Consider the following 16,993-nt stretch of genomic DNA (forward strand, 5'->3'; position numbering starts at 1 on the left):
AGTTAACGCCTCTCAAAATGTCGGGTTTTTTTCAGTAAAAAAATATACAGTTGTGATATGAATGACCAAAAGTATTGAACCAAAAGTAAGACAAAGACTAGACTAATGGGCAACCAGAAGCCAAACTAAATATCGCCGTCCTTTCCTGTCATTTCACACCTCCACCTCAGACATCCTCTCCAGCTTGAACTCCACGGCTCTGTTCGGGGACCAGGACGCCGTGATGAAAGCCATCCAGGAGGCCAGGAGCATGAGGGAGCAGATCCAGAGGGAGCAGCTCCACCACCAGCAGGGACCTCCTCCTCCAGCGCCTCCACCACCGCCACCACCACCTCATCATCATCATCACCATCATGCTGCAGCGCCTGGACATCAAAGTCTGGAGGCCAAACTGTCGGCGTTGAGCAGCATGAGCCTCAACAATGGCAACAAGGTGAGACATTTTTTTTTAAACGGCTTTTTTGAGGGAGGTTGTTTCTTCTATGTATGTTTTTGTTTTTCTGTGTTTGTGTGGGGACGTTTTGAGTGGACCATACAAGTGAAATGTTACGGTGAAGCTCCTTTCGCCCAGTTTGCGTGTGTGTGTGTGTACGTGTTCTTTTCTTTCTGTGTTTGTGCAGCGGCAACGAAAGTTTGACATTCCACTTTTAAAGCAGAGTCAGGTTTCTTTGTGGAGACATTTTGTCTAATCCATGCAGGAAAAATGGGTCTATTTTCATGCCCAGCACAGGTCTAGTGCAAAGTGCAGTCTAACTCTGCGCTCGGGTGGAGTTTTATTTCTTTTGATATTCTGGTAGACAGGGGCAGGCAGAAAGGGGTGCTTGCGCCGTTTGGAGTGTGAACATGAAAACGTGGCCTGCTTTTTCCTGGCAGATCCCCTCATTCCTTTTCGATTCAGCACAATAGAGTTGGACATGTCTGCCGTCTTTGACATTGCAGAAGCATAAAGAAAAAAGATCAAAGCATGCAAAGTACATTTACAAGGAACTGCAAACAGACCTCCACTTGCGAATGATATAAAGTTTCACTAAATTTTCAACCTATTAAACAGTGTGTGACTTTTTATCTCTCTATCATTGTGTGGAATAACGTTTGACATTTTGTCTTTGTTGTTTTGGCACATTTTGAAAATAAATATGACTATGAGTTTTCTTTGTATTTCCATGTTTGCGTTGAAATCTGCCGTATAGTGTGGATATGTTTGGCTGAAGGGCATGACAAGAACATTTTCACAAAGTTTATATTTAATCAAGCCCCCTTATTCATGCTCACCTCCATCACCCCCCACCACCGCCATCTTTCTTTTGGGCATCCCAAAGAATGTCTCCATTGAACGCAATTAGACACCAAGACAAGCATGATTAGACGTGCGGGAGAGGATTAGGATACTCATGAATATTTTAGGGGGCACAGCCTTTGAACCCAGCCAGCCAAAGTAGGTCACCAATGGTGCGCTTATTTTATTTTTTTGGACATGTTTGCATCTTCACCAGGAAAATATCTCAAATTTTGTCGGATCTCATTTTTTATTTTGTTTTTTTTATAAACTCCCAAGTTGATTTTGTCAAAAGGGATTATGTTGATAAACACCGAGAAGAAATTCAAAACAGTGTACACTAATAAATTCTTTATTAAGATGAATTGATTATTTTAAAACTGCCTAACAAGTTCACCATACATAAACATACACAACATTGTGTAGCGACCACGTCAGATTCGCTGTTAAAAATCTCGTACATAATGTAAGATTGGATGCACATTCGCCAGTCTCAGGTTCCTAAACATGGACATACGCAACATAGTAGAGTGACCGCACGTCATTCTAATTGAATGCTAGTCACCGAAAAACAAGACGTCTCTGCATTACATTCCAGTCCTCCTACCACAAAAATGTCATTTTAATTAAGAAATATAGCTCTGTATTGTATAAAACATAATAAAAGAGAATGTAAAGAAATGTTCATCATTAAGTATAATTACTGTACGTACTGTCGCATCCGTGTTTTGGATGTGTGACTTGCCTAAAGAGTGACATCAGGAGTGGGAGAGTCTGTTTGGCCGGTTCGTTTGCAGTCGCGTTCCATAAACGACTGAAAATGCATCGGCGACTGTGGTGCTCCCTGCCCACGTGCGAGGGCATGACTGTGTCAAAGTTACTTCATTCACATGCATGGAAAGTTGTAGAGTGACCACACAACCGAGTCCACTGGATTGCTGATAGCTGTCAGGATGCAGTCTCTGTATAGCAATAAGATCATCTTAAAATTGGAGACTGGGCTTGAAAAATAAGTGACTTTGGTCCTTGGAACATAAACAGGGACACACAACATTGTGCAGCGACCACACGGGAAAGTCAACTGGAACACTAATTGGCATTAAAGACGGGGCCTCTGCATAACCGCATGACCATCGCCGAGCTAGTGTTTGTTGTTGTGTTTTGGTCACCTAACAACAGCACCTCAAACGCAGTTTGAAAATAAAAACAAAAAACAGGTTTCTGTTCTTTCAGGCGCTCACAGGTTTGACTGAGTCTTCAGCAATTTATACAGTAGATGGAACTTTCTGGCGTGTGACTCAACACCTCCGTCTCACTCGCTTTACCTTGGATGTCAGCACTTGCTTTTGCAAAGTAACGCTAGCAGTGATGCGTGGTACAGTTGTTACCTTTCGTGTTGACTTAAAAGACTTAATCTCTCTCTTTTAACACCACCACAACCATTATAAACTCCAAATTATTATGTAAATTATCTTTTTCTCAGTGTTTAGAAATAGCCTGCATACTGCATGCAAATGGACCTAAACATAATTTAAAACAGTTGGACAATTATTCGAGCATTTCATAAATTAACTTTTTAATGGTTTAATTACCAAAAAAACAAAAAAAAAAACAAGAAGAGAATCTGCAAAAACTCACAAGTTCAACTAATGTGAGACTTGTGAAGCAGCTGTCAAATAAGAGGCCCAATTTTCAAGTGTAATTTGATTTGTTAGGATGTGTTTGATTGAAATAGTTTTTCATTTAAGCAAATACAACCTCCTAATTCTTCAAATTAAACAAAAGACTATTTTCCAGTTCTTTACTATGATGGCCCTGAAGTGCAAATTATGGGGAAAAAAAAACAAACATAAAAAAGGTCATCAAAAGGACAAATCAAAAAACAAAAAACGAACATAATAAAATGAACAAACAAAGAGAAGAAAATTAATCATAAGCAGAAAACACTCACAAAACTCACAGTAACATTTTCCTGCTGGAAGTGTTTGCCGTTAATTTTCTCTAGTTTGTTTTGTGATTATTATTTTTTTTGCCGGCTTTTTTGTATTTTTAACTGTTTGGAATAACCTTTTTTTTTTTATTATTTGTCTTTTTGATATGTGATTTCCTGTTTTGTTTTGTTGTTTATGTTTTTTTATTTGTGTTTACAATGCCCTATTTTGTTTATTTGTTTTTGTGATTCATACTTCAGGGCCACCACACTTTACAAATAAATCCAATGTCTTAAAACACTGCTGTGTAAAATATATTAGAACTGAGCATTTTAACAAAAAAAAAAAACATTTATATTTTTGAAAATTATACTGCGATTAAGTTTGTCTAAAAACATTCAAATTCTTCAATGCGACTTCAAAGTTATGCTGCGTACCAGTTGCGTGGACTATTTGTAAAAATAAGAGAAAAACATCATTTGCATTACAGCGGCACACAATTGTGCCACGTGCATCATCTAGAACAGTTCCCAATCAATCATGCCTAGAAATGTAATTACAATAAGAAAATGTAAATATTGTTCATAAAATACATGCACTCCAGAGACGCTGATTATTATCACAAATGTATTAATGTGTGCAAATCGTTACTGATATTAAGTTGGCTGAATATATATACGCGTACATATATACGTAAGTCAAGAAACTGTCTGTTCGTTTTATTGTTTTTGTTGCCATTTGCGTTTTCCTGTGCTTCTCTGTTCACCAATCAAGGCGCTGCTGTGTGGCAAGCTCTGCCTCCTTTTCGGTGCCTTACCAGAACAGAGTTTTACCAACAAGCGGGCAGCAGTTACTTTGACATGGGCCTAAAGGAAAGACCACAAAAAAAGAAAAAAAAAAGAGTAGCGGTTAGAGAAAAAGTAGCTTTTGGACGTGATGTTTGTGTGCTTCTGTCACAGTACTTCAATTTGACGCGTAGACAACATTAACTAAGAGCTGAAAGTGATCTCCTTTGTGTGCGTGTGTGTGCGTGTGTGTGTTCATGTCATTCTAGCCGGTGCGCAGACGAGAGGCCTGGCCAGTTAGCGGCATTGTGGAGTATTGCCTTACGCTTACGCTGCTTCCAGCTGGCTTGCGGCTGCTGAAGACGATTGAAATAGCCTGAACGGGTGTGTGTGCGCGCGTGTGTGTGTGTGTGTGTGTGCGTCTAATAAAAACCACCCCAAGCCCACTTAAGAGTCAACCGGCCCGTTTAGGGAACCGCTGCTCAATTGTTAGCGCCGAATCGGCAAACTCTGTTGGAATCTTTTCCCCACAGTTGCTTGCGAGTTAAATTGATTTTCTCAACAATTACCAACAGCAGATGATAAATGTGTCGCTTCACAAGTTGTTGAAGCGGTGATGGCGGGTGAAAGCGCAAACACGTGCTCCTTGCACGTGGTTGCTATGCATTGAAAGGCCGCATTTTTTTATTTTTTTTTTGTGTCGTTATTTCGATCAGCAGCTCAAAAGAAAAAGGAAAGCGTAACAGGATTTATCACCGCATACCTCCCTGGGTCTTGACCATAGATGTGGACACACAACATTGTGGAGCGGTCACTAGTCGGCACCGCAATCAAGGAAAGACAGCGATTCAACAGCATTGAGAGTGGAAAGTTAACATATTTGAAGTGTGTTGTTTATGAAATGTTTTAAAAGACTTGCTGGTCTTTGTGTGCATATTTTTAATTAATGCTCGCTTTAATTGGCCGCCTCGCCACAAAGTGTCCTTCATCACATTTCATTAACGGAGGCCTTGTTTAGTCAACTCACTCAAGTCCTACTTCTTTTATTTTCTTGTTTGTGTTTTGTGGGCTTTTTTAATTTTATTTTTTTATTTCTTATTCACACCTGTGTTAAATAGTGTTGCGTTTGTAAGGTGGAGGCAAGGTTTCTTTTTAGTTTCTTTAAAAGCCACAACTTTTTTCAGACTAAAGCCTTTATTTATTTTTGGGGGGAAAATGAACTTTTGACTGACTTAAACAATGACGTGTATGAATAATAATAATATATATAAAATAAAAATAACAATTATAATATGTTAAACATTATGCTTTGTATTTAACATCATAAGAAAGTACTGTAAAGATCCATCCGTCCATTAGCTGAGCCGCTTCTCGCGAGGGTCACGAGCGTGCCGGAGCCTATCCCAGCCGTCTTCGGGCAGTAGGTGGGGTACACCCTGAACTGGTTGCCAGCCAATCGCAAGGCACACATAGACGAACAACCATTCACACTCACAGTCACTCCTAGGGACAATTTAGAGTGCTCATTGCATGTTTTTGGAATGTGGGAGGCAACCGGAGTACCCGAAGGAAACCCACACAGGCACGGGAAGAACATGCAAACTCCACACGGAAAGGCCGGAACCGGAATCGAACCCTGCACCTCAGAACTGTGAGGCCATCATGCTAACCGGTCACCCACCGTGCCGTTACTGTATACTTTATCAATATAATTATTTTATGTTGTAATCAATCAATTTATTAATTGCCTAATTATTATTGTCAACATAAGTTTCATATAATTGTGTTTTTTAATATTTTCCTATTTGTGTATGTTTAGATTTATTATAAAATAATTATTGCCATATTATTTGTAGTAGTATGTATTGTATCTGCACATACAATTAATGTGAATATTTAAAACAAAATTAAACAGTATATTTTAATGAGAAGCATTGATTATCATTATTATGATTATTATTATCAGCATAATGGGTTTATTTAATGAAAAAAAGACTTCATACATTCAGGAAGATAGATAAAAACAAACAAACAATTTGTCTCTGTATGTTAAAAAAATGTAACTCCAGTTAAAACTAGGTATATATAATGTATCTACTTCAACACTCTCATTCTCAATCCATCTTCTTGACTATCTGCTTCTCCACTGAAGCACTTTCCATTCCTCTGTCTTCTCGTTCTTCTTGTGTGCTGCCTTTGTTAAGCACCAGCTAACTTGCGGTGAGCGCGGCACTGCCCGGGCACATGTTCTGCGGCTGTCCTGATTACAGCCCCATCGTGGTGCTGACATTGGCCCTCAAATGCACACACACATGCACACAAACACGCACACGCACACGTGCATACACATTTAAACACACACTTCTATACGCCTTGGCCCGCAAGTTCCAGCCGTTCTGCCAGCATGACTTCACCCGGCAACCATCTCTTGCGTCAAACAAAATGCCTCGGTCACCAGAAAAAAGAGGAGGAGGGACGGTCGGAGGAAGCGTAGCGGAGTGTGTCCATGTTTTCCACCGCACGTTTGTCAATTTAGCTGCTTCTTGGCTTCTCGGGGTGCATGATGAGAACTTCATATTAGATGCTAAGAGAGACCACGACAGCGTATGAACATGAGCCAGATCAACCCGGCAATTAGTTTTATCGTCGTTACCATCAAAGACGTTCAAATTAGAAGAGTCCAAGCCCAGACGTATAAAAATACAGAGCGGGAACGAAGGCTGAGAGATGTTTCCGTTACGATTTTAGTAGGATTTTCTTTTTTTGTTACAATAACTCAAACAAATGTGTCAATCGAAAAATTTCATGAAGAGATGTAAATATCAAAAGCATGTTTACATCGTGCCGTCCTCGTGTTCTAATTGCGACGCCAAAAGCTGGATGTTCAAATGTCAGTAAAGTCAAACTCATGTCACGTTCAGAAAAGTTTGTGATTTTTTTTTTGGACACTATTTCATGAAAATCCAACACAATTGCAAGACGTTATGTCATCATCGGTCTGAGCTTGTGTGTGTTTTGACTGACCTCGGAGAAAGCAATTGCATTTTTGGCCCATGTTGTTGAAACCAATTGATGTTTTTGTTTTTCCGACTTTCCGCAGGAGCGTCTGCACTATGAAACGCTGAGTCACCACCTGGGCAAGCTCGGGGAGGATGCTGGGAAGATGGTCCATCGAGTCATCGACCTGACCAGACCGGAGGATCTGGACGGTGAGCCATCACCTACTTCTTGCTGTAGTGCGACATCAAACCTTTTCTGTCATGTCGATGTGCTGTACCAGCCATTAATGGGAGGTACCAAAGTACAAATACATTTTTTACATTTGCAAACACATATGAGAACTTGCGACTCCTTACGTTATCAAAATAGGCTTGTTCCGTTTTTCAACCGCCTTGTATGACAACAGGATGTAAAAAAACACGGTCAAGTAGGATTTTGGGGTCTTCAAAAGTTGAAAAAACAGAGACAGCAGCATCATGGGTAAACATGAACCAGCAAGCATTAACGACTAATGACGCAACAGGTGAGGAGAAGCAAAATGCTCCCAGTGGCCACCACCTTCTGATGTTCGAATAAAATCTCTAATCTGGAAAAACAAAACACAGAGAGCTCAATAATATTTATATTTAATAGTTCACAATGTTTGAAAAACTATGGAACATGGTTTGATAGCATAAAACTGAGCTCAGACTAGCTTGCTCTTGATTTTGAAAAACATTTCTGTTTTTCAAAGTTGGTAGTGTACATAAATGATGGTTAAAAAAAAAACATTCTTTCATACTTCGTAAGTATGCACTTTGTTTCCGTACTTTTACTTAATTACAGAGTGCGAGTACTTTTTCCACCTTGGACAGGACAGTCCTGACCATCAAGGGGCTAACTGACCAAAAGCTGAGATAATCCGTTTTTACTATCAAATTTTTGCTCTGTATTCAATATAAATGGTAATAAATAAATAAATACACAATTTGGGTCTAATTTGATTCCAAATGAGCTCATTTGTGCTTTCAACCAAAAAAGGTCAAGATTATGGTCCAATGCTGAAAAAGTGTCAATGTGGAGCCTTATAAGGTTGCTGTCCCATTGTAGCTCTAAAGCAACAAAGAGCGTCTCTGTGGCGCTTTCAGGTATTCAACCAGTGCAAATATTTATTGTCAAGTTCAGCAAAGCAGAACTAAACAGAATGTTTCAATGTCAACAAGTTAGCCTCTTGAACGTTTTGTTTTAACTATTCCTGCAAAGCAGAATTCTAATCCTGTACTAGCGAAAGCTTGCCGTCAAGATTTTTTTTTTGTGTGGTTCTACACAAGATAGACAGGCCTGCTAAATTTTATGTTGCTCTGGGAAACCTGGTGTTGAATTTTCCCAAAATTCTGGGCTGTACTGTGGAACCAAACTTAATCTCTGTGCTCCACCCACATTCAATGACGAAAATTTATATTCATCAGATTTTATCTCACCCATCTGTCTTGAATATGTGGCTCCAATTTGGGTAGGGAAAATCGCACCAAATCTTGACAATGACTAGAAATGACCAAATACACCCTCAAATTAAAACTTGACTTCCTTTGTTTTTTTTTTCTTGTTGCAACTTTTTGGTGGGTATTCCCTTAATAAGCATTATTCTTGAGTTCACAACTGTACCAATGGCAAATAATCAAATTTATCCAGCATGCTTAATCCACCCAAAATTCAAATGTTTCACAATTCAGCACCATCCAGCTGTCTAAAATACTGCCGTTGCTTCAAATTTAATACAAATCAGAGAATCGTTTAAGGACACCTGGAACGTCACCCTTCTTTTTTGGGTTCTTCAGGTGCTTTTGTGGGTCTACTCATGATTGCCATGGCTACCGAATAAAATTTTGCGAAGTGAACTGACTTCTGGGGTTGATTATTCCAAATGTCAGTACGAATTCATGGACCCTTTTCAAACTCAAATGGAAAATTTCCCATGTCTTTTCATGACTTTTTTTTTTGTAGGTCTACTCATGATTTACAAAGCGGAAGACTTTGTTTGCTGAATTGTCCACAAATTCTGTGGGTCTGCAAATGGCCAAAATGTCTGATTGAACCAAAATATAGTTGACTTCCTGTTACTTTTCATTTGCATGACTCCCTATGACGTTTTTTGGGAGTCTTGTTGCCTCACCAAATTACATGTTCCTAAGTGAATAATGTATAGTTAAGATCAAGCCCAAGCCTATATACTAATTCACCGTTTCTTATTCCTTAAAATAGAATAAACTAACTGACTAAATAAATGCCCCATTTCTTCTTCACAGGAAGCAACATCGCAGAGGCTCGCGTGTTTCGAGAGGCGCGCGGCAGGAGTAACAATGAGCCACACATCAAGAGGCCCATGAATGCGTTCATGGTTTGGGCCAAGGACGAGCGCAGAAAAATCTTGCAGACCTTCCCGGACATGCACAACTCCAACATCAGCAAGATCCTCGGTGAGAATTCGCTATTGTAAATGACCGTCACATTTGCGCTTTTTTATGGACATACAAGGGTAAAAAAATCTATTATCCAATTAAAATAAAGTAAAACTACTTAACATTGAAGATACATTGGGAGAAGAAGGCAATAGTGTCCTGTCCTGTCTTGCTGAAATTCATTTCTACACAATTTGAGCACGCCGTTAGAAATTGCATTTAAATGCTAAAGAGCTGATGCTGAACTGCAAGGCCAAAGAATTAATTGAAATGAGGGAAAACGTAGAACGTGAGAATTGTAAACTTTAAAATACTTATCGTACTCCAATACCGTATTATGAGAATTATTAAAATAAGGATTTTACACCTTGCCCTTTTTGTACTATTTCGATTGAGAAGTGCTGCTAACAGTTGATGCTAACATAATTGTAAAATAGTAACCTGAGAAGGGAAAGCAAATGTCATAAATGAAATCAGCAATTTGAAGTTGGAATGTTTTAAATTGGTCGAGAAATGTCAAAAGAATAAGAAAAATTTATTTAAATAAATTAATTATTAAATTCATTAATTTGGGAATTTGGTAACAGCATTTTTTTCCCAGAATTTAACTATTAGCTCAATGTCCAGCTTCACTCGTTTGTGATTCAAACACACTCACAGACTGACTGCGCCTTTTTGGCAGATTATGATTGAACCTCATGAATTCTACCTAGCAACAAGGGACATTTGCAATTCTGTTGCTCTGTGTTCTTGTTGACTGCAAGTTAGCACTCTTGTGGTGTCACGCCTTCTGGTGTCTCAAATCCATACTTACACACGACTTTTATATTGGTTCCCACGACATGGTTCAGGTGCAAGACCGTTTCCCAGTTTGCGTGTGGCAGCTCGATGTGAAAAACAAAAATTCACAATTCTTTCCAGTTCCGCCTTTGGATCGCTTCTCTGGGACGATTAGCCGGCTGACATGATACAGAGCGCATGTTAGAAAGTGTCAAATGGGCGATGTTATCCTCCAGACCATCCTTGGTGACTGACACAGTTCACACAGTGTTGCTTCGTGGAGGCTTTGAAACTGTGACAATTATTCACATAGTGGGCCAGCATGACAGTCTGCTGAAGAACTTAGAACAGAGGTGGGAATAAGTCAAATATGCACAAGTGATAAGTAATGTAACAAGTCCCAAGTTGAGTCAAGACCAAATCTCAATCAATTTGAGTCAAGCCATTATTTAAGTTAAGCAAGTCATCGGTGAAATCATACACTCACTGAGGCACATATTTTCAAATAAACCACTTTGTCCTGAGTGTCAGTCTTGTGTTAGTTTGCCATACTTACACGTTTATAATATAGTTTTTAGTTTTGACTAAGCTTAGTTCATGTTGGACCGACTATTGGTTCACTAAACAGTAACATAAACATAGCTTACCTGTCTTTTTTAGCCAAACAATCCCAGGTCCTAAAATTGGCGACTCCAGTCTGACTCGAGTCATGTTATGAAACCAATTGACATGACAAAAAATGTTGTTGTGACCCAAATGACTCCTTGGAGGAGGTCCTCATTCTGTTTAGAGGCACAGTATGCGTTGTTTGTCTGTGTACAATGAACGTCCTGCTGACATCATAACACAGCTGGAGTCGTCTTAAAGTGTTGAAGTGTGAGGTTGCACCGCGATAAACATCGCTAAACGTCCGTCCTTTGAATTGTCCGGTACAAAACATCACACTCTTATTAACAGCTTGCAGTAGTGACAAAATGACACTCTAAAGATGGGGTCACATGTGGCCTTATTTATTTATTTATTTACAAAAAGTGATACTGTGATTCGACAACTTTATAATGAAAACAAAAGTCACCGATCACACGTAGCTTGGTTTTGTTTACAAAAATTCGTACTATGACCACAGACGCTTTTACCAACTCATAGGCCTCAAAGCTAACCATCAAATATGGTGCCCCCTCCCCAAACCTAAAACTCCATCCGACTCAGAGACGAACATTTCCGACTGTTGGCGAAGGGCGAAAACTATGCATTCACGTCTGGTTTGTTCAAGATTGCAAATGTTTGTCAAAATCTGTCGTCAGATGTTTGGCCGACCTTCGACTGTACTTGACTTGTCACAAGGGATTTTTAAACATGCTCAGTTTCCTTGAAACTAAGAAAAATGGCTAAGACTGTTGCCGAACTTCCGGTGAACATTTGGGACAATAAACGAACCCTCTCTCGAACTCTGACCTGAACCCATCATTCGCTGTCTTTGAACAATCGCAGTTGTTCTCCGCTCAGTGGGACTTGCTTGGACATCGCTAAACTATGCATTTCATAAATTTTAACAAATAGCTTAGCCAACAATACATTTTATAAATCAATAGTGCATTTCCAATCACTTCTATGAACAAAGTGCGCCCGTTCTCCTGCTAGGCTAAGATTGACAAGATTGGCATTAGAATTCTCCGCAAAAGATGGCAACAATCACGTGGTGATGCAAACTAAAGTCTGAGCTATCTGGAGACACTGATGTCTTCCTTTGGGCTGTGTGTTTTCCAGGTTCCCGCTGGAAGGCGATGACCAACCAGGAGAAACAGCCATACTACGAAGAGCAGGCTCGCCTCAGCAAGATCCACTTGGAGAAGTACCCCAACTACAAATACAAGCCACGACCCAAGAGGACTTGCATCATTGATGGCAAAAAGCTACGCATTGGCGAGTACAAGCAGATGATGCGCTCGCGCCGTCAGGAGATGCGGCAGTTCTTTGTCGGGTGAGTCCAAAAATTAGAGGTCGCTCCACAATGTTGTGTGCCGACATATTTATGTTCCGGGTTGCTACGCAATTTATACTGACATCCATCCAAATCTATGCTTCGGGAAGCTTTCCAAATATTTTTTTCCATCCATTTTATGGCTTTGTTTTGTTTGTCCACATTCTGCGTTCCATTAGATTGACATACGGATGCTTATCAATGTTAGTTCACTCTGGTCTGACGGATCGTCCGGTATGTGGATTTCTTCAGCAATGTTTTTTGCTCCAGTAGACTCCGACGTGGTTATCCATATCATAACTTGCACATATAGAATTATCAATGTTTGCAAAAATGGCTTCACTCAAGGCCTTTTTCCAGGCTCATCGCATTTGACATTAAAAGAAATATTGAGACTTGCGTCTATTTGTTGGCGTTAAATACCAACTTCTCAAAAATCTCTGAGCTCCATTTTTTTTCACCCGTTCAGAGCATAAGGCCTGTGCCACAATAGGAGAGAACAGTGGCATTGTCCAAATGGAATCCAGGCCGCGGGACATGTTTAAAGCCGTCAGCATCTCACGGATGAATTTAGCAGAAGGCTTCTAACAGGAGCCATTTTTTAATAGCGTGTCATTTATTAAAACGAGGACAATGCCGGCAAGCTTGCGGCTGCTGGAATTGGACGCAGACAGACGCAGTGGAATATGAAATGTAAGCAGATGTTTGAATGCTACATTGACTGCGTGTGCGTACGTGCATGTGTGAGTGTGGTCAAGCGAATGCAAAGAGAAGCCCGTCATTGAAGAAGGCCTGTGCTTTCAATCAGTTCTGCCCCAACCAACCGACCGAACGGCCTCTTCAACAAGACTGCTTCTCTTGGTTTTTTTTGTTTTTTTTTTACTGTTTCTCATAGAAAGTGTCAGAGTCAATGGCACAAATTGACGATACAGAAAAGAGAAAATTGCCGAGCTCACCAGCTCCGTCGCATGAAGCACTGCATTACACAGTGGTGTCTTGTCTTGATCAGTGGCAGCGGGTGAAGTTTTCTCTCAAGGGCGAACCCTGATTATGATTATATATATATATATATATATATATATATATATATATATATATATATGTGTGTGATGATGACACTATATTCCAATATTATATAATATTGAATATAATAATATTCCATCCAACAGGCCTCAGGCTCCCCTTCCCCTGGGCAACAGCGCGGGTGGCATAGGCGTTTACCCAGGCGCCATCTCCATGGCAACAGGAGCCACCCACTCACCCCACCTGACCTCAGATTGCTCCAGCAACTCGGCCAGCCCCGAGCCGACCGTACCCGTCATCCAGAGCACATACGACGCGGTCAAGGCCGAGCCCGCCCTAGACATGCCCGGCCACCCCGCCAACGGCGACGACGACATGGACATGTACGACGAGTACGAGGACGAGCCCAAATCGGACTACAGTAGCGAGCACGAGACACGGCAGGATATCAGCGCCAACTGAGCGCACTCGCAAAACACGCTCAAACGACTTTTTTGAGGACAACTTTAACGACAAGGGGCCGGAACCTGCGACAATCCCGGTCTCACATTTTATTATTATTATTATTTTTTTTGCAACCAGCATGCATGGACTCTTCAGCAGCTATTTGGTCTTAAGACTTAAGTGTTTTAAAAGGAGTGAGCTCGTTTAATTTTTATTTTTTGATGATCTTGATGTTTTTATGACTTTTTTTTTTAGTTTTGATTACATTTTTGCCGGACGGGCAGCTCGCTCGCTGTGTGTACGAAAACTCTGGACTGGCACAACTTGAAATTTGCGAAGTTTTAATATAAAAAAAAAAAAAAAAATCCTAGCTCTTATAATCTTATAGTCTTACATTCATATCTCAAACAAACACAGCACATCAAATTTATTATTATTATTATTATTATTATTATTATTATTATTATTACACAACATTATTATATCTATATCCCAGCTCAGGTATGATGTGCCAGCTTGTGAATGTGTTTTGTTTTGTAGGATGAGAAAGATGTAAAGTGTTCTAACTGTCAATCAAACACAGGGAGCAAATCCCGTCTGACAATATATTACTTCTTATTGTTATTGCTACAGATTTTTCACAATATGTGCCAAATCTACATTCACATTCACTCGGTATGGTGTAGTCTTAACTTTCACAAATGCTGCAAAAAAAAAAAAAAAAAAAAAAAAGTCTTACACATTTAAACTTCTCGGCACCGATCTCGTGAACCACATTGCCCGGAATTCCATGAGGCCAAACGCCATTATGTCAGCTCTTATAATACTTACAAATTCATTCAGCTTGATGGCGCTACTGTAGGATGAGAATGTTTCTCATCACTGTATTTTCTAATTGTGTTTTCCTTAGGTGCGAAAAATTTATTATTTTGGCTGGTGGACATCTGAAATGTCTTGGCCTAGGCTAGGTGACTGACACCAAACTTTAGTTCTAAAAAAAATTGTACTTAGTTCTGGTCTGTTTTTTTTTAATAATACTTTTTCTACCTGGCATGTATATTTGGAAGTAATTTATTAAGGTAAAAAATTGAGGGAAAAGGTGCTCAGTTTTTATTTCCAGACTATGCCCATGTTCATGTTAAATTTCTGCTTTAACTGTTTAAAAAAATAGTTTTAGTTTGAACTGTAATGCCGTCTTAGCCAATCACAAGCTCAAAGAAAATCCTTTCTGGCAAAGCAGAATATCAACTATGATGCTGACATGTATGTTAATACTGACTGTAGTGTCTCTTAATAAAACCTCTATACCCATTATCAGAATTGTAAAAATAAATAATACATCTTTCCAAAAGATTTGAAGCTGTTCGTCCTCACTGTAAGGCCATTTTAGTCAATCAGAAGCCCCAGAAAAAGACGTTTGCAGAAAAGGCACAATGGCAACGTCAGTGATGGTCAAGGGGGACTTGTGTTTTGTTTTCCTGCCATTTGTGAAATGACAATGCTGGTAAAAATGACAAAAGGCCCCCAAAATGAATCATAAATATAATCATTTTAAACATGGCACCATTAGATAAGGGCATAGTCTGAGTAAAGCATCCCAATTCGAGCACTCTATTTTTTTCCCCAGTTGTGGTGTCTTGCTCTTTTTGTTTGATTTTTTTTTTTCTGAAATTTTGAACAGCTTTCCACTTTCTACACTCATTACCTCTGTTTTTGATTTTTTTTTTTTTTTTTTTTTTTAGGGAGGGGGGACAATTTTTATTATTATTATTTAGACGTGCTTCACGAGCTGAGCCTGAGCACTCGCATGGCAGGCAAACTCCTGCTCGCCTCACACATCCTAAGCACTGGATCCTGCTTCGTACAGTTTACTTTTTTTTTATCTTCAAATTATTGACTGAGGTGATGTTGTTTTTTTTGGTCCCATGTCGTATTCTTTGGCCAGCAGATTTTCATTTTTTTTTTTTTTTTTTATTTTCCTCTGACGTGGCCTCTGTTAAACCTCATTACACATACACATGTTTTTTTTTCTGTGATGACTATTTGTTTTTGTGTTTCAAATTGTGCGTTTTAACATTTCATTGTATTTATTAGCCAGATATGGCTCTAAAAAAAATTTTCAGTATACGTCATACTGGTGAGAAAGACAATCAAAGAAAAAAAATAAATAAGAAATAAAAACTGTCGTCTTCGGAGGTTTTCATTCATCTGTTTTATTTTCACTCAGTGTGAATATATGCAATTTTTTAGGCAACAAGCGTCACAGTAAGTCACGGATCCACACAATTTGAAAACTTAAAATTGTATGCAATCACTTATTACAATGTGTCCTATTCACACTTTTTTTGTAGCACTTCATTTAAAAAAAGCAGTAATTGGTAAGAAATTTACATTTTAGAGTGGAAGCAATTGTAGAGGATTGAAACTATGCTACAACATTTGTGGCAGTTTTCAAAACATTTCCCATACAGTATCATGTTTTTGTAGTTGCTGAAAAATAGCCCAATTACTCAAATAATTTGGACATCAAATTTCCTTCAAATTTTTCTGAGAAGGCCAAGTCTTGGTTTTAAAAAGTGTCAATGCATGTCATTCTAGTGAGAAAAAACATCAAGAAAAAAAAAGAAAGAACATTTCAGTTGCAGTTAAGCCTTGTTTCTGAGAATTGTTAAAGACAATCAAGAATATTAAAAAATAAATTTGGTATAAAATAGCAGACTGTGGATTTTCGTTCAACAGACGCTTAGGGTATTTAAGCATTTCTCGTCTTAACCCGCACGTGTGTGAATTGCAGGTGCCGCTGGAGCTTTTGCTTCCATGACTCCATTGGCAAGTGTGCCAATGTCTTTCCACGCTTCTAATTATTTCCAACACATGGATTGCTTTTTCCAAACGTGAGCTTTTTTTCCACATCTTCTTTATATTTTCTTGGCCAGTTACAATAAATGTGGCCTATTGTTCCACTGTGTGTGTGTTTGTGTGTGTGTGAGATCATGCCAGAGATCCTAACTGTGCGGCGAGCGCAGCCTGCCACATCATAAATCCTAATTGTAATTCCCAAAAGGACTTTAGCGCCACCCTGTTAGGGGCACCGCCCCTTTTGTCACACACACGCCTTTTGTGTGTGCGCCCGAGTGTCTGTGTGTGCTTTAGCTTTATGAAGTGTGTATGTAGAGGTTTCCCCAGATACATCATACCCATAACGCCAGAGTGGATCCAAAAAATATACTTGGATTGGGTAAGTAGTAGTAATTCTAATCGATTAGATAGAAAACTGCGTCTTAGGGAGGTTTGAAACTGGAGTACAATGTGGATGGATAATAGTTGATGATGAT

At 39.3% G+C, this 16,993-nt stretch overlaps 1 protein-coding gene across 5 annotated transcripts in view; it reads left to right on the forward strand.

Moving 5' to 3' along the window:
• LOC148335249 (transcription factor SOX-6-like) overlaps nt 1-15,839 on the forward strand; it is a 90,707-nt gene extending 74,868 nt beyond the window's left edge. For all 5 annotated transcript variants that reach the window (XM_088298085.1, XM_088298087.1, XM_088298086.1 and 2 more), the window contains exons 12-16: nt 171-433; nt 7,093-7,201; nt 9,278-9,448; nt 11,978-12,191; nt 13,361-15,839. In XM_088298085.1, the coding sequence (XP_088154211.1) occupies nt 171-433; nt 7,093-7,201; nt 9,278-9,448; nt 11,978-12,191; nt 13,361-13,676 (1,073 nt within the window). In that variant the 3' untranslated portion in view covers nt 13,677-15,839. The remainder of the gene's footprint in view (nt 1-170; nt 434-7,092; nt 7,202-9,277; nt 9,449-11,977; nt 12,192-13,360) is intronic.
• Nucleotides 15,840-16,993: the final 1,154 nt, after the last annotated feature.

This window comes from Idiotropiscis lumnitzeri, chromosome 6 (genome assembly GCF_059441095.1).
Source record: "Idiotropiscis lumnitzeri isolate Australia: NSW breed Sydney's pygmy pipehorse chromosome 6, RoL_Ilum_1.0, whole genome shotgun sequence".
In the NCBI taxonomy this organism is placed as follows: Eukaryota; Metazoa; Chordata; class Actinopteri; order Syngnathiformes; family Syngnathidae; genus Idiotropiscis; species Idiotropiscis lumnitzeri.